The sequence below is a fragment of the Triticum urartu genome, chromosome 7 (genome assembly GCF_003073215.2).
Source record: "Triticum urartu cultivar G1812 chromosome 7, Tu2.1, whole genome shotgun sequence".
Classification (NCBI taxonomy): Eukaryota; Viridiplantae; Streptophyta; class Magnoliopsida; order Poales; family Poaceae; genus Triticum; species Triticum urartu.
Genome location: NC_053028.1, coordinates 649,564,496 through 649,590,372, shown reverse-complemented (window position 1 = coordinate 649,590,372; position 25,877 = coordinate 649,564,496). Strand labels below are relative to the sequence as shown.

Sequence of the window (25,877 nt, the reverse complement as noted above, 5' to 3'; positions counted from 1 at the left end):
CGTCGTGGATCACCTCCTCGCCGGCTAGCCTCCGTCGACCTCATCCCTTCCCCCCACAGCCCCACCCCGCCGCTCCCGTGTCATCTTCGGCCGGCGGCCCCGCCACGCCGCAGCTCCTTCGCCAGCAAGTCGACGCCGCCTTCCACCCCATATCATCGTCGCCAGCAGGTAGACGACGCCGTCCACTCCTGTTCAGCCACGGCACCATCGTCCAGCACCCCAAGGCCGTCCACTCCTGTTTCAAGATTTCAGATTCAGAGGTGAGTACTGAAACTACTTGATGCTAACATTCAGACTAAAGTTCACTGTCAAAACTGTCAATTTGCTCCTTGATGTGGGCATTTCTAGTTTGATCCAGAGTTTCAGAAGATTAAGCGACCCATTCGCACATCTAGAGCCAACGTAACGCGTCAATAATTCATCGGCGTTTGTTTACTGATTGCCGCTAAAGTTTGATGCTTTCGATCTGGCCATGATTGGGAGAGAGAGAGAGATGTAAAACAAGATGAGATAGAAACTAGTTCTTCTACAACTTGTATCTGGTTTCACACCCTTTTCTTTAGATCTAGGTGTTGGGGAACGTAGTAATTTCAAAAAAAATTCCTACGCACACGCAAGATCATGGTGATGCATAGCAACGAGAGGGGAGAGTGTTGTCTACGTACCCTCGTAGACCGGAAGCAGAAGCGTTAGCACAACGCGGTTGATGTAGTCGTACGTTTTCACGGCCCGACCGATCAAGCACCGAAACTACGGCACCTCCGAGTTCTAGCACACGTTCAGCTCGATGACGATCCCCGGACTTCGATCCAGCAAAGTGTCAGGGAAGATTTCTGTCAGCACGACGGCGTGGTGACGGTCTTGATGTTCTACCGTCGCAGGGCTTCGCCTAAGCACCGCTACAATATTATCGAGGATTATGGTGGAGGGGGGCACCGCACACGGCTAAGAGAACGATCACGAAGATCAACTTGTGTGTCTAGAGGTGCCCCCTACCCCTGTATATAAAGGAGCAAGGGGGGAGGCCGGCCGGCCCTTGAGGCGCGCCAAGGAGGGGGGAGTCCTCCTCCTAGTAGGAGTAGGACTCCCCTTTCCTAGTCCAACTAGGAAGAGGGAAGGGGGAAGGAAAGAGAGGGAGAGGGAGAGGGAAAGAGGGGCCGCGCCCCCCTCCCCTAGTCCAATTCGGACTCCCCATGGGAGGGGGCGCGCCACCTCCTGGGCTGCTGCCCTCTCTCTCCCCTCAGGCCCACTAAGGCCCAATACTTCCCCGGGGAGTTCCGGTAACCCTTCCAGCACTCCGGTTTTCTCCAAAATCACCCGAAACACTTCCGGTGTCCGAATATAGCCGTCCAATATATTGATCTTTATGTCTCGACCATTTCGAGACTCCTCGTCATGTCCGTGATCATATCCGGGACTCCGAACAACCTTCGGTACATCAAAATATATAAACTCATAATGAAACTGTCATCGTAACGTTAAGCGTGTGGACCCTACGGGTTCAAGAACAATGTAGACATGACCGAGACACGTCTCCGGTCAATAACCAATAGCGGAACCTGGATGCTCATATTGGTTCCCACATATTCTACGAAGATCTTTTATCGGTCAGACCGCATAACAACATACGTTGTTCCCTTTTGTCATCGGTATGTTACTTGCCCGAGATTTGATCGTCGGTATCTCAATACCTAGTTCAATCTCGTTACCGGCAAGTCTCTTTACTCGTTCCGTAATACATCATCCCGCAACTAACTTATTAGTTGCAATGCTTGCAAGGCTTATGTGATGTGCATTCCTGAGAGGGCCCAGAGATACCTCTCCGACAATCGGAGTGACAAATCCTAATGTCGAAATACGCCAACCCAACAAGTACCTTCGGAGACACCTGTAGAGCACCTTTATAATCACCCAGTTACGTTATGACGTTTGGTAGCACACAAAGTGTTCCCCCGGTAAACGGGACTTGCATAATCTCATAGTCATAGGAACATGTATAAGTCATGAAGAAAGCAATAGCAACAAACTAAACGATCAAGTGCTAAGCTAATGAAATGGGTCAAGTCAATCACATCATTCTCCTAATGATGTGATCCCGTTAATCAAACAACAACTCATGTCTATGGTTAGGAAACTTAACCATCTTCGATCAACGAGCTAGTCAAGTAGAGGCATACTAGTGACACTATGTTTGTCTATGTATTCACACATGTATTATGTTTCCGGTTAATACAATTCTAGCATGAATAATAAACATTTATCATGATATAAGGAAATAAATAATAACTTTATTATTGCCTCTAGGGCATATTTCCTTCAGTCTCCCACTTGCACTACAGTCAATAATCTAGATTACACAGTAATGATTCTAACACTCATGGAGCCTTGGTGTTGATCATGTTTTGCTCATGGAAAAGGCTTAGTCAGCGGGTTTGCAACATTCAGATCCGTATGTATCTTGCAAATTTCTATGTCTCCCACTTGGACTAAATCCCGAATGGAATTGAAGCATCTCTTGATGTGCTTGGTTCTCTTGTGAAATCGGGATTCCTTTGGCAAGGCAATTGCACCAGTATTATCACAAAAGATTTTCATTGGACCCGATGCACTAGGTATGACACCTAGATCGGATATGAACTCCTTCATCCAGACTCCTTCATTTGCTGCTTCCGAAGCAGCTATGTACTCTGCTTCACATGTAGATCTCGCCACGACGCTTTGTTTTGAACTGCACCAACTGACAGCTCCTCCGTTTAGTAAAAATACGTATCCGGTTTGCGATTTAGAATCGTCCGGATCAGTGTCAAAGCTTGCATCAACGTAACCATTTATGATGAGCTCTTTGTCACCTCCATATACGAGAAACATATCCTTAGTCCTTTTCAGGTATTTCAGGATGTTCTTGACCGCTGTCCAGTGATCCACTCCTGGATTACTTTGGTACCTCCCTGCTAGACTTATAGCAAGGCACACATCAGGTCTGGTACACAGCATTGCATACATGATAGAGCCTATGGCTGAAGCATAGGGAACATCTTTCATTTTCTCTCTATCTTCTGCGGTGGTCGGACATTAAGTCTTACTCAACTTCACACCTTGTAATACAGGCAAGAACCCTTTCTTTGCTTGATCCATTTTGAAATACTTCAAAACCTTGTCAAGGTATGTGCTTTGTGAATGTCCAATTAAGCGTCTTGATCTATCTCTATAGATCTTAATGCCCAATATGTAAGCAACTTCACCGAGGTCTTTCATTGAAAAACTCTTATTCAAGTATCCCTTTATGCTATCCAGAAATTCTATATTATTTCCAATCAATAATATGTCATCCACATATAATACCAGAAATGCTACAGAGCTCCCACTCACTTTCTTGTAAATACAGGCTTCTCCAAAAGTCTGTACAAAACCAAATGCTTTGATCACACTATCAAAGCATTTATTCCAACTCCGAGAGGCTTGCACCAGTCCATAAATGGATCGCTGGAGTTTGCACACTTTGTTAGCTCCCTTTGGATCGACAAAACCTTCTGGTTGCATCATATACAACTCTTCTTCCAGAAATCCATTCAGGAATGCAGTTTTGACATCCATTTGCCAAATTTCATAATCATAAAATGCGGCAATTGCTAACATGATTCAGACAGACTTAAGCATCGCTACGGGTGAGAAGGTCTCATCGTAGTCAATCCCTTGAACTTGTCGAAAACCTTTTGCAACAAGTCGAGCTTTATAGACAGTAACATTACCGTCAACGTCCATCTTCTTCTTGAAGATCCATTTATTCTCAATTGCTTGTCGATCAACGGGCAAGTCAACCAAAGTCCACACTTTGTTCTCATACATGGATCCCATCTCAGATTTCATGGCTTCTAGCCATTTTGCGGAATCTGGGCTCACCATCGCTTCTTCATAGTTCGTAGGTTCATCATGATCTAGTAGCATGACTTCCAGAACAGGATTACCGTACCACTCTGGTGCGGATCTTACTCTGGTTGATCTACGAGGTTCGGTAGTAACTTGATCTGAAGTTTCATGATCAGTATCATTAGCTTCCTCACTAATTGGTGTAGGTGTCACAGAAACCGGTTTCTGTGATGTAATACTTTCCAATAAGGGAGTAGGTACAGTTACCTCATCAAGTTCTACTTTTCTCCCACTCACTTCTTTCGAGAGAAACTCCTTCTCTAGAAAAACTCCGAATTTAGCAACAAAAGTCTTGCCTTCGGATCTGTGATAGAAGGTCTACCCAACAGTCTCCTTTGGGTATCCTATGAAGACACATTTCTCCGATTTGGGTTCGAGCTTATCAGGTTGAAGCTTTTCACATAAGCATCGCAGCCCCAAACTTTTAGAAACGACAACTTTGGTTTCTTGCCAAACCACAGTTCATAAGGCGTCGTCTCAACGGATTTCGATGGTGTCCTATTTAACGTGAATGCAGCCGTCTCTAAAGCATAACCCCAAAATGATAACAGTAAATCAGTAAGAGACATCATAGATCGCACCATATCTAATAAAGTACGATTACGATGTTCGGACACACCATTACGTTGTGGTGTTCCGGGTGGCGTGAGTTGCGAAACTATTCCGCATTGTTTCAAATGTAGACCAAACTCGTAACTCAAATATTCTTCTCCATGATCAGATCGTAGAAACTTTATTTTCTTGTTACGATGATTTTCAACTTCACTCTGAAATTCTTTGAACTTTTCAAATGTTTTAGACTTATGTTTCATTGAGTAGATGTACCCATATCTGCTTAAATCATCTGTGAAGGTGAGAAAATAACGATATCCGCCACGAGCCTCAACATTCATTGGACCACATACATCTGTATGTATGATTTCCAACAAATCCATTGCTCTCTCCATAGTACCGGAGAACGGCGTTTTAGTCATCTTACCCATGAGGCACGGTTCGCAAGTACCAAGTGATTCATAATCAAGTGGTTCCAAAAGTCCATCAGTATGGAGTTTCTTCATGCGCTTTACACCGATATGACCTAAACGGCAGTGCCACAAATAAGTTGCACTATCATTATCAACTCTGCATCTTTTGATTTCAACATTATGAATATGTGTATCACTACTATCAAGATTCATCAAAAATAGACCACTCTTCAAGGGTGCATGACCATAAAAGATATTACTCATATAAATAGAACAACCATTATTCTCTGATTTAAATGAATAACCGTCTCGCATCAAACAAGATCCAGATATAATGTTCATGCTCAACGCTGGCACCAAATAACAATTATTTAGGTCTAATACTAATCCCGAAGGTAGATGTAGAGGTAGCGTGCCGACCGCGATCACATCGACTTTGGAACCATTTCCCATGCTCATTGTTACCTCGTCCTTAGCCAATCTTCGCTTGATCCGTAGCCCCTATTTCGAGTTGCAAATGTTAGCAACAGAACCAGTATCAAATACCCAGGTGCTACTGCGAGCATTAGTAAGGTACACATCAATAACATGTATATCACATATACCTTTGTTCACTTTGCCATCCTTCTTATCCGCCAAATACTTGGGGCAGTTCCGCTTCCAGTGACCAGTCTGCTTGCAGTAGAAGCACTCAGTTTCAGGCTTAGGTCCAGACTTGGGTTTCTTCTCCTGAGCAGCAACTTGTTTGCTGTTCTTCTTGAAGTTCCCTTTCTTCTTCCCTTTGCCCTTTTTCTTGAAAATGGTGGTCTTATTGACCATCAACACTTGATGCTCCTTCTTGATTTCTACCTCTGCGGCTTTTAGCATTGCGAAGAGCTCATGAATGGTCTTATTCATCCCTTGCATATTATAGTTCATCACGAAGCTTTTGTAGCTTGGTGGCAGTGATTGAAGAACTCTGTCAATGACACTATCAACAGGAAGATTAACCCCCAGTTGACATTTTGAGTATATGTTCATTGACAGAACTATTCTCCTCCATCTTGCAGCTATAGAACTTATTGGAGACTTCATATCTCTCAATCCGGGCATTTGCTTGAAATATTAACTTCAACTCCTCGAACATCTCATATGCTCCATGACGTTCAAAACGTCGTTGAAGACCCGGTTCTAAGCCGTAAAGCATGGCACACTGAACTATCGAGTAGTCATCAGCTTTGCTCTGCCAGACGTTCATAACATCTGGTGTTGCTCCTGCAGCAGGCTTGGCACTTAGCGGTGCTTCCAGGACATAATTCTTCTATGCAGCAATGAGGATAATCCTCAAGTTACGGACCCAGTCCGTGTAATTGCTACCATCATCTTTCAACTTTGCTTTCTCAAGGAACGCATTAAAATTCAACGGAACAACATCACGAGCCATCTATCTACAATCAAACATAGACAAGCAAGATACTATCAGGTACTAAGTTCATGATAAATTGAAGTTCAATTAATCATATTACTTAAGAACTCCCACTTAGAAAGATATCCCTCTAATCCTCTAGGTGATCACGTGATCCAAATCAACTAAACCATGTCAGATCATCACGTGAGATGGAGTAATATCAATGGTGAACATCAATATGTTGATCATATCTACTATATGATTCACGCTCGACCTTTCGGTCTCCATGTTCCGAGGCCATATCTGTTATATGCTAGGCTCATCAAGTTAAACCTGAGTATTCCGCGTGTGCAACTGTTTTGCACCCGTTGTATTTGAACGTAGAGCCTATCACACCCAATCATCACGTGGTGTCTCAGCACGAAGAACTTTCGCAACGGTGCATACTCAGGGAGAACACTTATACTTTGATAATTTAGTGAGGGATCATCTTATAATGCTACCGTCAATCAAAGCAAGATAAGATGCATAAAAGATAAACATCACATGCAATCAATATAAGTGATATGATATGGCCATCATCATCTTGTGCTTGTGATCTCCATCTTCGAAGCACCGTCATGATCACCATCATCACCGGCGCAACACCTTGATCACCATCGTAGCATCATTGTCGTCTCGCCAATCTTATGCTTCCACGACTATCGCTACCGCTTAGTGATAAAGTAAAGCATTACAGTGCAATTGCATTGCATACAATAAAGCAACAACCATATGGCTCCTGCCAGTTGCCGATAACTTGGTTACAAAACATGATCATCTCATACAATAAAATTTAGCATCATGTCTTGACCATATCACATCACAACATGCCCTGCAAAAACAAGTTAGACGTCCTCTACTTTGTTGTTGCAAATTTTACGTGGCTGCTACGGGCTTAGCAAGAACCGTTCTTACCTACGCATCAAAACCACAACGATAGTTTGTCAAGTTGGTGCTGTTTTAACCTTCGCAAGGACCGGGCGTAGCCACACTCGGTTCAACTAAAGTTGGAGAAACTGACACCCGCCAGCCACCTGTGTGCAAAGCATGTTGGTAGAACCAGTCTCGCGTAGGCGTACGCGTAATGTCGGTCCGGGCCGCTTCATCCAACAATACCGCCGAACCAAAGTATGACATGCTAGTAAGCAGTATGACTTATATCGCCCACAACTCACTTGTATTATACTCGTGCACAACATCAACGTATAAAACCTAGGCTTTGATACCACTGTTGGGGAACATAGTAATTTCAAAAAATTTCCTACGCACACGCAAGATCATGGTGATGCATAGCAACGAGAGGGGAGAGTGTTGTCTACGTAACCTCATAGACCGGAAGCGGAAGCGTTAGCACAACGCGGTTGATGTAGTCGTATTTTTTCACAGCCCGACCGATCAAGCACCGAAACTACAGCACCTCCGAGTTCTAGCACACGTTCAGCTCGATGACGATCCCCGGACTCCGATCCAGCAAAGTGTCGGGGAAGAGTTCTGTCAGCACGACGGCGTGGTGACGATCTTGATGTTCTACCGTCGCATGGCTTCGCCTAAGCACCGCTACAATATTATCGAGGATTATGGTGGAGGGGGGCACCGCACACGGCTAAGAGAACGATCACAAAGATCAACTTGTGTGTCTAGAGGTGCCCCCTACCCCTGTATATAAAGGAGCAAGGGGGGAGGCCGGCCGGCCCTTGAGGCGCGCCAAGGAGGGGGGAGTCCTCCTCCTAGTAGGAGTAGGACTCCCCTTTCCTAGTCCAACTAGGAAGAGGGAAGGGGGAAGGAAAGAGAGGGAGAGGGAGAGGGAAAGAGGGGCCGCCCCCCCCTCCCCTAGTCCAATTCGGACTCCCCATGGGAGGGGGCGCGCCACCTCCTGGGCTGCTTCCCTCTCTCTCCCCTCAGGCCCACTAAGGCCCAATACTTCCCCGGGGGGTTTCGGTAACCCTTCCGACACTCCGGTTTTCTCCGAAATCACTCGAAACACTTCCGGTGTCCGAATATAGCCGTCTAATATATTGATCTTTATGTCTCGACCATTTCGAGACTCCTCGTCATGTTCGTGATCATATCCGGGACTCCGAACAACCTTCGATACATCAAAATATATAAACTCATAATGAAACTATCATCGTAACGTTAAGCGTGCGGACCCTACGGGTTCGAGAACAATGTAGACATGAGCGAGACACGTCTCCGGTCAATAACCAATAGCGGAACCTGGATTCTCATATTGGTTCCCACATATTCTACGAAGATCTTTTATCGGTCAGACCGCATAACAACATACGTTGTTCCCTTTTGTCATCGGTATGTTACTTGCCCGAGATTTGATCGTCGGTATCTCAATACCTAGTTCAATCTCGTTACCGGCAAGTCTCTTTACTCGTTCTGTAATACATCATCCTGCAACTAACTTATTAGTTGCAATGCTTGCAAGGCTTATGTGATGTGCATTACCGAGAGGGCCCAGAGATACCTCTCCGACAATCAGAGTGACAAATCCTAATCTTGAAATACGCCAACCCAACAAGTACCTTCGGAGACACCTGTAGAGCACCTTTATAATCACCCAGTTACGTTGTGACGTTTGGTAGCACACAAAGTGCTCCTCCGGTAAACGGGACTTGCATAATCTCATAGTCATAGGAACATGTATAAGTCATGAAGAAAGCAATAGCAACAAACTAAACGATCAAGTGCTAAGCTAATGAAATGTGTCAAGTCAATCACATCATTCTCCTAATGATGTGATCCCGTTAATCAAACGACAACTCATGTCTATGGTTAGGAAACTTAACCATCTTCGATCAACGAGCTAGTCAAGTAGACGCATACTAGTGACACTATGTTTGTCTATGTATTCACACATGTATTATGTTTCCGGTTAATACAATTTTAGCATGAATAATAAATATTTATCATGATATAAGGAAATAAATAATAACTTTATTGTTGCCCCTAGGGCATATTTCCTTCACTAGGGACATAGGTCATGCTGGCATGGTAGCTTACATTGTAGTGCTGATGCAGAGGTCTCCTCTAGTTGGGTTAAATTAAGGCGGTGACATCACGTCTCGGTGTTAGAGTTCGTTTATCAGCATGCTGTCTGGTAATTAAGCAAATCAAACCAGGTTCAAGTGAATGCTGCTAAGTCTTTTTCATTTGGTTTGTAGTGTAGCTTTCCATAATAGGGGACTATAGACACTTTATTTCTTTTTTTTGACGGTGCTACGGCGGGCTTACTATAGAAACTTCGTGACTGTAGTTGCTGCTGCACTAGCACTTGTGGTGCAGCTAGCTAGAAGCTAAGCTTGCCTGAATTATTTGTTCGGCTTAATTATCTGCTACTCTCATCATGTAAACAAATCGAGACCATTCTACATGCTTGTTTGGGACTAAGAAAGAGTAAAGTAACGGTAATTAACAAAGAGTAAAGTACTCCTTGATGTGGGCATCCTCATTGGTTGTAAAGCAAAGCAATTTGACATTTTCAATCATGAGTAAATCAGAAACTAGTCTCAGCTTGAGACCCTTGTGCATTTTCTTTTTTCTTTCAGTGAACTAGTCTAGCTATTGAGTCATGATGTACTGTAGTTTTTTATTTAAATGTTAAATTGACAAATCATTTTAAATGGTGTGCACAGGTTTCGGTGAACTAGTCTTAGCTTGAAATAGTTAACTGAATTTTGTCAGTGGAATGGATCTTTTTGAACCACTCTGAATTCTGTTTCTGAAAAATAGTCGGGTCATCTTCACATCCTGTGTTGTGTGTGTTTCTGAAAAGAAAATAGTTAACTGAATTTAAATGTTGTTAATGCATTAGAATTTTAGAATGACTGAATTTTCAGCCAAGTTTGTTTCTGAACAGTAGTGACATGGAGTAGTGTAGTGGTCCTGTAGTGACCAAATTTTCAAATACTCTTTGTAAGTTGGTGAAAATACCCCTTATATACTCTTTGCAAGTTGGTGAGAATACTTCATGCTCAAGATGTTTTTTTGCAGAAAATGTTGCCATACTCAAGTTTTTTGCTGAAAATACTCCATGTGATGAACAAATTGCAATAAATTCCAACATTCTATGCCAGTTTAAACATTCAACATTCTGTAGCGTGGCGGTGTGAAACTAAGAGTGTAAACATTCTGCGTCAGTTGCTGGTAGCAAAATATCGAAGTTCAGTACAGGTGTTGCTGCTGGAATCGCAGTAGACGGTAGGGTTCTTGTGATTGCCCTCATTTTCGTGGGACTATTCGCTTTGCGACAGAAGAGAAGGAACAAGGAACTAAAAGAACGAAGCACCGACCCTTTTGGTAAGGATAAATGTACAGACTGGTCTTGCAGTTTCTGTTACACCAGTAGCATTTTTTAACACAAGTCGGTTACTTAATTATCACGTATGTACACATGTGCCATGCATAAATAGTGTTATCTTGAATGCCTGATCTAGGTCACATATCTTATGAGTTAATTTTTTATACAGCAAGCAACAACATGACGAAGATATTACAACAATGACAGTCGCTACAGATCAATCGACAGGGGAAGAAGAGCAAAAGACCAGCGATTATACTGTACCTTCTTCTTCTTCTTCTTCAGAGAAGATGAGCATCGAAGAAGAGCAGGTCAGCATGAGCACGAGCTCCACCGGCAAGCATGCAGCGTGGGTGAGCATGCACGCACCCGAACGTGGATGATACTCCAATGGCAGCGGCACCGGTTTTTGGTCACCGGAGGAGCTACTGACGAGCTCCAATGGCAGACCACCACGGGCAGGCGAACCAGCAACCAATTGACAGGGGAAAAGTGATGTGGAGGATCCGAAGATCACCCTGGAGCTGTTGAGCCGCTCGGGGAACCAGAGGAGGAGCGATGGCATTGAGCTCGTGTGCGGAATCGGCGGCCAGAGTGGGAGGAGTCCGTCGATCAGCGGCTTCCCAGCAAGCGTGGCTCAAGGAGGGCGTAGGTATCGGCAAGGCGGAGCTCTTGGTATGCTTAAAATGTGATGATGTATTTTTCATGTACCAAAAATGAATAATGAAAAAAAGTTAAGGACTTAGAAAAGAAAAATGTACGCGGACATAATGCGGCCGGGATGCGTCCGCGCGCTGGGCGCACGGCCACCGCATCCCAGGACAGGCCCGAACACGACCCCATCGCCCTACCCAAACGGACAAAATCCGAACAAAACGGATGTCCGTTTGGGGTCGCGCGGTGGAGTTGGCCTGAGAGAATTCGAAGCTCCCCCTACCCTACGGCCCGTTCAAAAAGAGGCCGAGAAAGTCCAGAAAAAGGCCCGTTCAAAGAGAGCCCAACAAAGCCGCCCGCAGATCACAGCCGTCCGCACTAGGGTTTCACTCGGGTATATAATTCGTCCCCGTCCCCACCTCCAAAACGCTCTAACGCCAATCTCCTCCCCCTCCAGCCCCCTCGCGCCCCAGCCGACGCCGTCGCCGCCGCCGACTGCAGCAATGGTAAGCCTCTACCCCCGCCATCTCCGTCCTCCTCCTCCTCTCGCGGATCCCGCCTCCTCTCGTGTGTTGACGTCCGTGACTCTTCTTCGGCCGCAGTCGCTGATCGCGGGCGAGGAGTTCCAGCACATCCTGCGTGTGCTCAACACCAACGTCGACGGTAAGCAGAAGATCATGTTCGCGCTCACCTCCATCAAGGGTGTGGGCCGCCGCTTCTCCAACATCGTCTGCAAGAAGGCCGACATCGACATGAACAAGAGGTGAGGAACCGTCCGCCCCCCCTTTCTCGCCAGATCTCGCCGTGGTGGGTGGGTCGGGGGCCTGAGCCGTGCGCTGTGTTCTGTGTGGGTGGTGTGCAGGGCCGGAGAGCTTTCCGCGGAGGAGATGGACCGCCTGATGGCGGTGGTGCACAACCCGCGCCAGTTCAAGGTGCCGGACTGGTTCCTCAACAGGAAGAAGGACTATAAGGACGGGAGGTTCTCCCAGGTCGTGTCCAACGCCGTGGACATGAAGCTCAGGGATGACCTTGAGAGGCTCAAGAAGATCAGGTATAACCTCGCCGGTCCCTCCTTTTCTTTTTGCCCCTTGCTATTGGTTGATATGTGGCTATGTGTTAGATTCGACTACTGGTGATGCTTGCACTTCACATATCAGGGCTAACCGTTCGTATCTTGCCTGGTAGTGTACAGTTTAATTTGCTATTATTAGCTAGGGTTGTTGATTGACGTAGTTTTCTGCTCAAGTCAAATCTCCTAAACACTAGAATGTCTGAAATGTCTGGGTAGCAAGTAATGCTCAGTAGTTTCTGTTTCTTGTTTTTCATTTGATTCAATCTCAAACTTCTGAAGGCAATAAATTAGAGTCTCTGGTGCGCTTCTTATAATAGTGTAAATCAGCGCTGTACGTTGCCGAGATATCTTTGGGCTAAGATTCTGGCACAAGCCATTCTTTGAGATGGCTTTTGCATTCAACTTGTCCATACATATCTTAGCACTGAACTGAATTTTGTTTGGATAGGGTTATTAGGGATGCCATGAGGTATCTGATGCTTGGTCTTCTTTCATGGCCTTGTTTCTCGTTAGATTGGCTAACAATGAGAAGGAAATGGGTTTTTGCGACACTGGCTGCTCTCATACCAGGAGCTTCCTGTTACTATACCCCCATTTACATCAATCATTTGGTTCTTTTGTTCTCAGTGATGATCAACACTGATTAGATGTCCGATCCAATCCATTCCATTAAACCATGGGGACAAAATGAGGCATTTGTCTGAGAGAACATGTTAGGACTGTTGCTCTGTTGAAAACACTTTTTTTAACACCTGCCTTTGTAATTTGTAGTTCTTAGAACTCTGTGATGATGAAAACAGATGATGAGTCTGATATAATCCATTCTATCAAACCATGTGGACAATCGAGGCATTTGTCTGAGAGAACATGTGCTTCTGTGCTATTTTTTATTTATTTATTTTAGTTTGTGATTGCGTTGCTGGCACTATGAGGAGGACAGTTGGGTGTCTGACGTGCCGTTCCGGTGCCTGTGCACATACAAATTTGGACTAGCTTTTTTTATATAGCCAGTTGTTGCTTCTTTCTACAGAAATACAGAATGTTAGCTTGTATGAATGGTTATTACCTGGAACTTCTGCCAGCTCTATGTTATAACAGTTCAATTCAGTCTATTACTTGTATCTAGATTTTATATTCTGCCCTATGCCCTTGTTGACTTGCTTAGATTCATAATTGTTATGTCTTGCAATCTGGTATTGATGGCTGTCAAAGTATTCATGTGTACCCTTCTAGTGTACCTTGTATGTGACCCGTCTGTCAAAGTATTCATGTGTACCCTTCTAGTGTACCTTGTATGTGACCCGGCTGTCAAAGTATTCATGTGTACCCTTCTAGTGTACCTTGTATGTGACCCAGCTGTTCTGTATGCTTTTGCCTGATGGCTGATTCCTTAAAACTTCACTGTGCGGTAGCATTGTCCTAGCTCATAGATTGTGAGCGACCACTTATGCTTGAAACCCTGCTCTTTTCCAGGAACCATCGTGGTCTGCGTCACTACTGGGGTGTGCGTGTCCGCGGTCAGCACACCAAGACTACCGGCAGGAGAGGAAAGACTGTTGGTGTCTCCAAGAAGCGATAAGCTGCTTCACAAAGATTCCTCATAGCTTTGCTACTACTGTGTTGGTCCATTTCCAGAATCTTAAGGGAGTGTTCTTATTTAGATGATTACCTTGGATGATGTTTTGCCCTAGATAATGTTTTGGTTCTGGAACCTTTAATATATTGTATCTTGAATTCTTTGTTGAACTCGTACAAGAGTTTGTTTTGCCATGGGCTTCCAGTCATTTGAATGGTTGGCAACATCATGTCTGTTCTAAGCATATCTGTGCATTACAGGTTTGTTGGCTAATTGAATCCTGGTATGTTTTCTGGGCGTGCCATTCTAGTTGTTGGTGTAATTTGTGACAACAGGGGTAATACCCCTTCCATTCCTGAATGTAAGATGTTTTGGCAGTTCAAACTGAACTTCCAAAATGTATAAGAGGTAGAACATAGGTTGTCACGTCCTATTTAGGTGGCGTTGCTTATCTTCATAGCGTTTGAAATGGATTTAAAACATATAGTGCCTAGTGCCTACTATGGAGCCATGTATAGTGTCTATGCTGATAGTGATATATGGTGCTTAAAGAGAGATGATATAGCCGCAGTGCAAGCATCTAAACTTGTCTACTCCAATAATGCAACCTTCTCTTTGCAGGGGATTAAATGATTTTAGTATCTGTACATCAGTGCTAGTTACTATCCATAACCATTTGTGAAGTGCCGGAGCGTCATCAAGGTACTCCCTCCGTTTGGAAATACTTGTCATCAAAATGGATAAAAGAAGATGTATTAGATATATTTTAATTCTAGATACATCTGTTTTTGTTCATTTTGATGACAAGTAGGGAGTATGAAACAAGCACATTTGCTATCTTAGGATAAGCACCTGCCTCAAGTCTCCCCAAAAAGGCCAAGATTCTTCTTGTGTACCGTTATTCTCCTTCTATCTTCTGTGCTGCCATCATCGAAGTCTCGGTGACATTTGTTTCGTCGCCTATATGCCTTGGTGACATTTGTTTCGTCACGATGGATTGCACACTGGTTGCTGCCATTGTTGAAGTATCTGTACTGCCGTTTGAAGTTGGTACAGAGGCAGAACCTTGAAGACCATCACCAATTCGCATCACAATATTTTCGAAACAGAAAGGGAGTTTCACTTGATTTCTTTTTCTTTTTTGGCGGGGAGAGTTTCACTTGATTTGTTTTGGAGTTTATACTACAATTAGTTCATTATTACTCATGTATGATGTTATTCGCAAATTAACTGAATGCATGCCAGTTAGTTCCTTCCGCTATTGCCTGATATCTGCACTCTGCAGTGCACAATGTGGTCTCATGACCATCTAGCGTTTAATTCAACTAGATGACCCGGTGCGTCAAATGGTGCAGAGACCCATTTAAAACCATGTACGCATTGAAAATATTTGCATTTGTTAGTAATCTTAGGTATTAAAAACACCTAGGATAACATGGATAACCCTTTTATATATAAAAAATAAAATTGGCGTATCTTCAAAATATATACTGAAGCATGCATAAATTTTTATGTTATTTGAGTAACATGAAGGCATAATTTTAAATTTTAATTCAAGCCAAGAAATAAATGCAAAAATTTGCTTAACATAAGGATGCAACAAAATAGATCATCAAGAGGTCCAAATAGTTGAGCCCGCAATTAGAAGTCCGAGTAGGTGTAAACTTTCATTCAAAAAAAGAGTAGCTGTAATCATAGCCAAATGGCGCGAAGACCAATTTAAACTAGGAACTAAAACCAATTATTTTGCTTAATTTAGGAGCATTTGATGCTGACTTAAGAGTTGTTTGCGAAGAGGTGTATGCTATTGCAGGTCTGCAGCAACACTGAATCTTTTCCAATTGTAAAAAAGAGGAAAATATTTTTTCTTAATCATGGAAGATTGTTTTCAAATAGGTAATAACACAAAATCAGCAAAAATGTATTTTCGTGTGAACAGAAGGCTGAAAGGTTTTCATCTTATTCATAAGTCCCTTGTTTCATTGGTCACTGGCGTGCATGTTGTTGTCCTGTGATGTGTCAAACAATGACCCCTTCCACCTGCACTTCCCTTTGCACTTGTTTGTCCAAGTAACAGGAGAATTATCTGCTACAGGGACAAAAAGATTAACGGCTTTTCCTGACTACATATATATTTGACATGTGTCAAACATCAAGTAAACAATTCATGATTTGCATTGGTGCAAACATAGATGAAATAAAACTCCACACTCAACATGGCTTAGTTTCAAAATATTAAATCAATAATATATACACAATTCTGATCCCATTCACATATTTCTGTAAGAGCCATGCCATAATTCAATCACATTTACATTTCTCGCTCTAATTATGCTACTATAGAACAAAGGGGACAACTCCTAGGGATAATAATATATGGCCACCGACAGAGCAAACTTTGATATATAATTTATCATAACAACTTAATGCTTGTAGCTCTCAAGTGTGAACAAAAGAAAACATATGATCCATAAAACATTATTAACCATTACTCCACTTCAAGTTCTAGGATAAGGTTGCTTCTTGCCGATGACTCCTTGGCCTCTCCTCCGATTGACAGGATGCTGAAGCTACACCATCGCCAATGGCTCCTTGGCTTCTCATCCGATTGGCAGGCTGTTGCAGCTACCAACCAAATACATCCACACGGGTTTGTATGCAGCTCCCACAAGGACCTAGGCACACACAAATGGCCAGCATAGTTAGCATCAATTAACAGGGCCCAAAATAAGTAGACATGCCACACACAAAAAGGATCAAACAGTAGTTTATCACTGGAACAGAGACATAGAAGAGAGCCCAAAATACCCCATGGCATTCTTGATGGAGGATGATCACAGCAATCTGGACGCTGCCTGGATCTCTAGACGGAGAATGGCGACAAAAAACACAGGTGAGCAACCAAAAGAAAGAGAACATCATAACTAAAATCAAAACAAGGGTGCAAACATAAAAACAATTCAAATAAAGTAGCATGGATCATATCTCAGATATTTCCCAAGGCAAACCATATTTCAGTATCCCAAAGAAAGATTAGAAATGTGTCATCACAAGTAAAATCACAAGAAAATTGCTCAGTGGATGCATGACAGCATACTATCAGCAAACATACCCAGCAACCTGAGATTAATACTCGCAATTCAAGAGCTTCCATGAAAGTTGTGAATTTATACAAACAGAAAGGTATATAGGACTTGATACTAATTAACTTAGAATCACAAGATTCAACCGATTTTGTAAAGGAAATGGCAAAGAACCATGACCTATCATCACCTGAGGGTTCTTCCCGTAAGTAGAACAATGTTCATGCTTAGCATGCTTATTTCAGATAGCTATCTCCGCTAGTAGTTGGTAGTATGTTCAGAACCAATAGACTGCATTAAAGATACTTCAAAAAGGGCATGCGTTAGGTGTTTTAAATCTTGGATAAAAATGGTAGTACGAACAATAATAATGGAGATAATCATCTTTCATATACAGGTACATTCATAACAAATACATTATAGTGGGATAGAAATATTGAGAGAAACAACAACAGGAAAGGCAAACTACATCTATGACCATGCATGAGCCATAATAGGGAAACCCATCAGGCAAATATATTAATGCAGACATGTAGTTAATTAAGTTATTTGTAAGGGCCTATCCTACAATTTAAAAGACATGTAATGAAGAAAACAGATGCTGAAAGACTAACCTAAACCAGCGTCATGGGCTGCGGAAATAGCTATTAATCAGCCAAAGGAGCAAGGTGGGGCAATCGAGCAAAAGGGAGGGAGATCCACACATTTGCAGATGAACCAATGACCATCTCCTTTCCAAATCAGGCATATTCAAATACACAGTTTACGGAACCTTCTCCATATATGGGTTGGAGGCAGCACCGCTGCAAATCATATAATTTGCTTACGACCCAAATGCATCTGAACTATAGCGACTACTAAAAGGTTAGGCACAAATTACCATATTTCATTGTAAATAATGTACTGGACAAACACATGGCTGCAGTTTCAGGTCAGCACCAGCAAAAATTGATGCTTCTAGTGAAATTTGTGAGTAGTGGACAGAAAAATGAAAGTCAATTTAGTACACTCCATTCGAATGCTAAGAAATGGAAGTTAAATATATAATCCAATTACAGAAGAGGACACTAACAAACATTTCATACATTTTTCGGCAGGAATAGACCTAACAAATATTGACTTATATATGTCAGAAAGTAGTGAAGTAAAAAAGCCTCTCCATCTGAACCACTTCATTGCAACATTAAAATGAGACAGATTCCCTAGCAAAATTTGTAGCTGTAATACATAGTTCAGAGGTTGAATGATATTCCCAGTAGTAAACTGAACTATAGCAGGTAATACAGACAACCATCTTTACTGTAACAACATGATCATATTCCTAAGAAACTACCATCTGCATTGGTTCTTTCTCAGGTTTAGGATATCCATTCCCCACATGGAAATGCAACCCAACATGATATCCTTTACACTTACGGTTAATATGAAAGATTGAGTAAAATGAAGTATCAACACTTCAACAAAAACAGGATCAGTACAAAATTGTTAATCCACTTACCTGCAATCCATCTTCAGAGATCACTCAAAACAATGGTTGTAACTTCTATGTATTAATTCCTCGATTCTTCCATTTTGTAAGATTATTTCTGAAAGTATTATATATACTCAATAGAAAAATACTCATGAAAGTACACTGTTCCAAAATGGAACAATAAATTTGACGCGAACTTGAGAGTCTCAAGCTGAACTCATACCGTCAGGCCATATATACATTTTGTTAAGGAATGGTCTGAATCATAACTACCCTGCCAGGAAATAAACTCACACAATCAGGATCATTATACATTAAGAGCAAGGACTAAAGGAAAAAACACAGTCAAATTAAAATATTAACATTCAAAGCTCAATCAGTACCAAGAAAAAGGGGTCGGCAAAAGATGTACAACTTAACTGAATTGAATGTTGTCGGGGCTAAATGGCACGAACACATCTATTTAACTATTGCACAACTTCGAGTTGAAAAAGAAAGGATGGCTCATTAGCTAATCGATGCAGGAAACTACTATCACAATATATTGAAAATCATCATCGGGTTCCATCTGTATTATTGGTTGGACTACACAAAATGTGAAATATGGTCCTGTCTACTGGCATTCTAACCATTGTATGGGAATATCACCAGACTTACATTACACACATAAGAAATATCACCAGATACCCAAAAAAAATCACGCATGGACTTTTTTGAAAAGGAATTACTTGTTCAAGAAATTAATTTGCTTATTGAATGAAAATGGTACACAAATGGGAAGCAATCTAGCACATAAAAGTAGTAGTACCAGCAGGATAGAGATGTTTACAAAGTGGATTTGAATAAGCATTATACTTATTCCTTATTCCTATAGCATAATTGGATGACAAGCAGACGGACTGAAGTCGACAACACCACAACAGTAAGTGGGGAAATCACTAACAAACCAAATCCATTGGAATACAAACAAAGGCTGGGCATAATCACCAGCTCAGGTGCAGGAAAAAAGCACTGAAGTAGTAAATAGGAACGGAACAACAAAACTGATGATGGAAACTGCTCCTTAAGTAAATCTAAGGCGAGGGCCCAAACTCACAAAATATATGCCAGAAAGGAAATGGTAATAGGAGAGCAATAAAGGCAAATGAATGACCAAAAATAGCTACCCCCTCCCCCAAAGGCAAGGAATATGATAACCTTTGAAGGAACATCAGGTTGAAATATGTATAAAGAAATATTTAGTAGTGGAAATCAACTTAAGAATCCTTTGGCCAGTTCAGGAAGTAGAGAGTAGAAGACTTGCACCTTCTACATCTATCCTCGGCCTTTTATATAGTAGGCAAAACTTATTTTTAATAAATACAACACATATATCATAAGAGCAATATATTTACATGCATCTACGCAATCAGTATAAAGGGATGATGGGTGAGATGGCAGTGGAAATCAAATTAAGCAAGTAGCAAGCATATCTCAGACTTTCACTAAGGTACTTCAATTTTTAACCCTTCAGCTAGAGCAACATAAACATGCAAACACAGCAATAAACCCAAGCTAAGTAATTTGTTCTTGCCAGGAAGAAAATAAGGAGATAGCAAGCATCTATTCAGGTGGACTGCAACCTACAACCATCATTGCATAGAAGCAACAGCCAAATTGCCAGCAAAGCAGGGGAGCAAGAAAAACTAAGGTAGGAGTAATAAGGTGGGCCATAGCTAACAGTGAGGAGGATAACCTTGTGTTGCAACGTCAAGACATCCTCCCTGAAGGAGTAAATTGCCCAAAACCACCACAATTGCGTCACTTGGTGCGAAAGACCACCGTTTTCATAAAAGTTTGCGAAAAACACCGTTTTTCAGTAATTTTGTTGCAGGAAGCACTAACTGGTCGATTGAACGCGTTTTGACAGGAAAGCTGACGGGCCGGGCCCACCCGCCAGGCCACGTGGCAAGGGGGAGACGACGCGGCGCTGCTACCTCTTGAGCACTGCGTTGGTTTTTCCTTGAAGAGGAAAGGGTGATGCAACAAAGTAGCGTAAGTATTTCTCTCAGTTTTTGAGAACCAAGGTATCACTCCAGTAGGAGGCCACACCCAAGTCCCTCGTACCTACACAAACAAATAAGAACCTCCAACCAACGGGATAAAGGGGTTTTTAATCCCTTCACGGTCACTTACGAGAGTGAGATCTGATAGATATGATAATGATAAGATAAATATTTTTGGTATTTTTATGATATAGATTGAAAGTAAAAATTGCAAACTAAAATAGATTGGAAACTTATATGATGGAGAATAGACCCGGGGGCCATAGGTTTCACTAGTGGCTTCTCTCAAGATAGCATAAGTTTTACGGTGGGTGAACAAATTACTGTCGAGCAATTGATAGAATTGAGCATAGTTATGAGAATATCTAGGCATGATCATGAATATAGGCATCACGTTCGTGACAAGTAGATGGACTGCTGCCTGCGTCTACTACTATTACTCCACACATCGACCGTTATCCAGCATGCATCTAGAGTATTAAGTTCATAAGAACAGAGTAACACATTAGGTAAGATGACATGATGTAGATGGATAAACTCAAGCAATATGATATAAACCCCATCTTTTTATCCTCGATGGCAACAATACAATACACGACGTTTCCCTTTCTATCACTGGGATTGAGCACCGCAAGATTGAATCCAAAGCTAAGCACTTCTCCCATTGCAAGAAATATCAATCTAGTAGGCCAAACCAAACTAATAATTCGAAGAGACTTGCAAAGATAACCAATCATGCATAAAAGAATTCAGAGAAGATTCAAATATTGTTCATAGATAGACTTGATCATAAACCCACAATTCATCGGATCTCGACAAACACACTGCAAAAAGGGTTACATCGAATAGATCTCCAAGAAGATCGAGGAGAACATTGTATTGAGATCCAAAGAGAGAGAGAGAAGAAGCCATCTAGCTACTAGCTATGGACCCGAAGGTCTGAAGTAAACTACTCACACATCACCGGAGAGGCCATGGAGTTGATGTAGAGGCCCTCCGTGATCGATGCCCCCTTGGTTACAGAAGGTTGCGGCGGTCGAAATAGGGTTTCGTGGTGCTCCTGGATGTTTTCGGGGTATATGAATATATATAGGAGGAAGAAGTAGGTCGGTGGAGCAACGAGGGGCCCATGAGGGTGGAGGGCGTGCCTAGGGGGGTAGGCGCACCCCCTGCCTCATGGCCTCCTCGATTGTTTCTTGACGTCCACTCCAAGTCCCCTGGATCACGTTTGTTCCAAAAATAACTCTCCCGAAGGTTTCATTCCGTTTGGATTCCATTTGATATTCCTTTTCTGCGAAACATTGAAATAGGCAAAAAACAGCAATTTGCACTGGGCCTTGGGTTAATAGGTTAGTCCCAAAAATAATATAAAAGTGTAAAATAAAGCCCATTAACATCCAAAACAGAATATATAATAGCATGGAAGAATCAAAAGTTATAGATACGTTGGAGAAGTACCAGCATCCCCAAGCTTAATTCCTGCTCGTCCTCGAGTAGGTAAATGATAAAAACAAAATTTTTGATGTGGAATGCTTTGTAGCATATTCTCAATGTAAATCTCTTTATTGTGGCATGAATATCCAGATCCGAAAGATTCAAGATAAAAGTTTAATATTGACATAAAGATAGTAATACTTCAAGCATACCAACTAAGCAATCATGTCTTCTCAAAATGACATGGCCAAAGAAAGTTATCCCTACAAAATCATATAAGCTGGCTATGTTCTATCTTCACCACACAAAATATTTAAATCATGCACAACCCGGATGACAAGCCAAGCAATTATTTCATACTTTTGATGTTCTCAAACTTTTTCAATCTTCACGCAATATATGAGCGTGAGCCATGGATATAACACTATAGGTGGAATAGAATGGTGGTTGTGGAGAAGACAAAAAAGGAGAAGATAGTCTCACATCAATTAGGCATATCAACGGGCTATGGAGATGCCCATTAATAGATATCAATGTGAGTGAGTAGGGATTGCCATGCAACGGATGCACTAGAGCTATAAGTGTATGAAAGCTCAACAAAAGAAACTAAGTGTGTGTGCATCCAACTTGCTTGCTCATGAAGACCTAGGGCATTTTGAGGAAGCCCATCATTGGAATATACAAGCCAAGTTCTGTAATGTGAAATCCCCACTAGTATATGAAGGTGACAACATAGGAGACTCTCTATCATGAAGATCTTGGTGCTACTTTGAAGCACAAGTGTGGTAAAAGGATAGTAACATTGCCCCTTCTCTCTTTTCCTCTCACTTTTTTTATTTGGGTCTTTTCTCTTTTTTGTGGCCTCTTTTTCTATTTTTTTCGTTCGGAGTCTCATCCCGACTTGTGGGGGAATCATAGTCTCCATCATCCTTTCCTCACTTGGGACAATGCTCTAATAATGATGATCATCACACTTTATTTACTTACAATTCAAGAATTACAACTCAATACTTAGAACAAAATATGACTCTATGTGAATGCCTCCGGCGGAGTACAGGGATACACAATGAATCAAGAGTGACATGTATGAAAGAATTATGAACGATGGCTTTGCCACAAATACGATGTCAACTACATGATCATGCAAAGCAATATGCCAATGATGAAGCGTGTCATAATAACGGAACAGTGGAAAGTTGCATGGGAATATATCTCGGAATGGCTATGGAAATGCCATAATAGGTAGGCATGGTCGCTGTTTTAAGGAAGGTATATGGTGGGTGTGATACCGGCGAAAGGTGCGCGGTATTCGAGAGGCTAGCAATGGTGGAAGGGTGAGAGTGCGTATAATCCATGGACTCAACATTAGTCATAAAGAACTCACATACTTATTGCAAAAACCTATTAGTTATCGAAACAAAGTACTACGCGCATGCTCCTAGGGGGATAGATTGGTAGGAAAAGACCATCGCTCGTCCCCGACCGCCACTCATAAGGAAGACAATCAATAAATAAATCATGCTCCGACTTCATCACATAACGGTTCACCATACGTGCATGCTACGGGAATCACACACTTGAACACAAGTATTTCTCAAATACACAACTACTAAACTAGCACGACTCTAATATCACCATCTTCATCTCTCAAAACAATTACCAAGTATCAAACTTCTCATAATATCCAATGCACTTTTTGTATGATAGTTTTCATTATACCGATCTTGGATGCCTATTATATTAGGACTAAATTCATACCCAAAGCAAATTACCATGCTGTTCTAAAGGACTCTCAAAATAATATAAGTGAAGCATGAGAGATCAATTATTTCTATAAAATAGAACCACCACCGTGCTCTAAAAAGATATAAGTGAAGCACCAGAGCAAAATTATCTAGCTCAAAAAATATAAGTGAAGCACATAGAGTATTCTAACAAATTCCAATTTATGTGTGTCTCTCCCAAAAGCTGTGTACAGCAAGGATGATTGTGTTAAACTAAAAAGAAAAGACTCAAATCATATAAGACGCTCCAAGCAAAACACAAATCATGTGGTGAATAAAAATATAGCTCCAAGTAAAGTTACCGATGGACGAAGACAAAAGAGGGGATGCCTTCCGGGGCATCCCCAAGCTTAGGCTTTTGGTTGTCCTTTGATTTTACCTTGGGATGCCTTGGGCATCCACAAGCTTAGGCTCTTGCCGCTCCTTGTTCCATAATCCATCAAATCTTACCCAAAACTTGAAAACTTCACAACACAAAACTCAAATAGAAAATCTCATGAGCTCCGTTAGTAAAAGAAAACAAACTACCACTTCAAGGTACTATAATGAACTCATTCTTTATTTATATTGGTGTTAAACCTACTGTATTCCAACTTCTCTATGGTTCATAAACTCTATTACTAGCCATAGATTCATCAAAATAAGCAAACAACACACGAAAAACAGAATCTGTCAAAAACAGAACAATCTGTAGTAATCTGTAGGTTTCGACTACTTATGGAACCCAAATTTTTTTTAAAATAAATTTCTTGACGTGAGGAATTTATCTATTAATCATCTTCAAAAATAATTAACTAAGTAGCACTCTTCAATAAAAAATGGCAGCAATTCTCGTGAGCGCTAAAGTTTCTGTTTTTTACAACAAGATCACAAAGACTTTCCCCAAGTCTTCCGAAAGGTTCTAATTGGAACAAACACTAATTAAAAGCATAAAACCACATCTAAACAGAGGCTAGATGAATTATTTATTACTAAACAGAATCAAAAAGCAAGGAACAAAAATAAAATTGGGTTACCTCCCGACAAGCGCTATCGTTTAACGCCCCTAGCTAGGCATAAAAGCAAGGATAGATCTAGGTATTGCCATCTTTGGTAGGCAATCCATAAGTGGATCTCATAATAGATTCATAAGGTAATTTTATTTTATTTCTAGGAAAGTGTTCCATGCCTTTCCTTAACGGAATTTGGAATCTAATATTCCCTTCTTTCATATCAATAATTGCACCAATCGTTCTAAGGAAAGGTCTACCAAGAATAATAGGGCATGAAGAATTAAAATCTATATCAAGGACAATGAAATCTACAGGCACATAATTCCTATTTGCAACAATAAGAACATCATTAGTTCTTCCCATAGGTTTCTTAATGGTGGAATCCGCAAGATGCAAGTTTAAAGAGCAATCATCAAATTCATGGAAACCTAGCAAATCACACAAAGTTTTTGGAATCGTGGAAACACTAGCACCCAAATCACACAAAAGCAAAGCATTCATGATCTTTAATTTTAATTTTAATAGTAGGTTCCCACTCATCATAAAGTTTTCTAGGGATAGAAACTTCCAATTCAAGTTTTTCTTCATAAGATTGCATCAAAGCATCAACGATGTGTTTGGTAAAAGCGTTATTTTGACTATAAGCATGCGGAGAATTTAGCACGGATTGCAACAAGGAAATACAATCTATCAAATAGCAATTATCATAATTAAATTCCCTGAAATCCAAAATAGTGTGTTTATTGCTATCCAAAGTTTTGACCTCTCCAATCCCACTTTTATCAATTTCTGCATCAAGATCTAAAAACTCCAAATCATTGGGACGCCTTCTAACTAAAGTTGAATCATCTCCACTCCCATCATTATCAAGATTCATATTGAAAAACAAAGATTTAATAGACACATCAATAACTTTTAGATCTTCATCATTATTATCATGGAAACTAGAAGGACACGCTTTCACAAAGCAATCTTTCTTAGCACGCATCCTAGCGGTTCTTTCTTTGCACTCATCAATGGAAATTCTCATGGATTTGAGAGACTCATTGATATCATGCTTAGGTGGGATAGATCTAAGTTTCAAAGAATCAACATCAAGAGAAATCCCATCCACGTTCCTAGACAACTCATCAATC

General features: G+C 41.5%; 1 protein-coding gene and 3 non-coding genes across 4 annotated transcripts; all 4 read left to right on the top strand.

The window, feature by feature from the left end:
- The first annotated feature begins 11,635 nt into the window (after positions 1-11,635).
- Positions 11,636-14,156, top strand: LOC125522148 (40S ribosomal protein S18). The gene is made up of 4 exons (XM_048687224.1): positions 11,636-11,790; positions 11,887-12,047; positions 12,147-12,335; positions 13,830-14,156. Exons 1-4 carry the CDS (start codon positions 11,788-11,790, stop codon positions 13,933-13,935), a joined length of 459 nt encoding a protein of 152 aa, XP_048543181.1. The 5' UTR covers positions 11,636-11,787; the 3' UTR covers positions 13,936-14,156.
- LOC125526177 lies at positions 12,814-12,959 on the top strand. Its single transcript, XR_007291592.1, has one exon. It is a non-coding gene; the product is annotated as a small nucleolar RNA F1/F2/snoR5a (small nucleolar RNA).
- LOC125526215 lies at positions 12,978-13,065 on the top strand. Its single transcript, XR_007291627.1, has one exon. It is a non-coding gene; the product is annotated as a small nucleolar RNA SNOR75 (small nucleolar RNA).
- Positions 13,136-13,222, top strand: LOC125526214. Its single transcript, XR_007291626.1, has one exon. It is a non-coding gene; the product is annotated as a small nucleolar RNA SNOR75 (small nucleolar RNA).
- Positions 14,157-25,877: the final 11,721 nt, after the last annotated feature.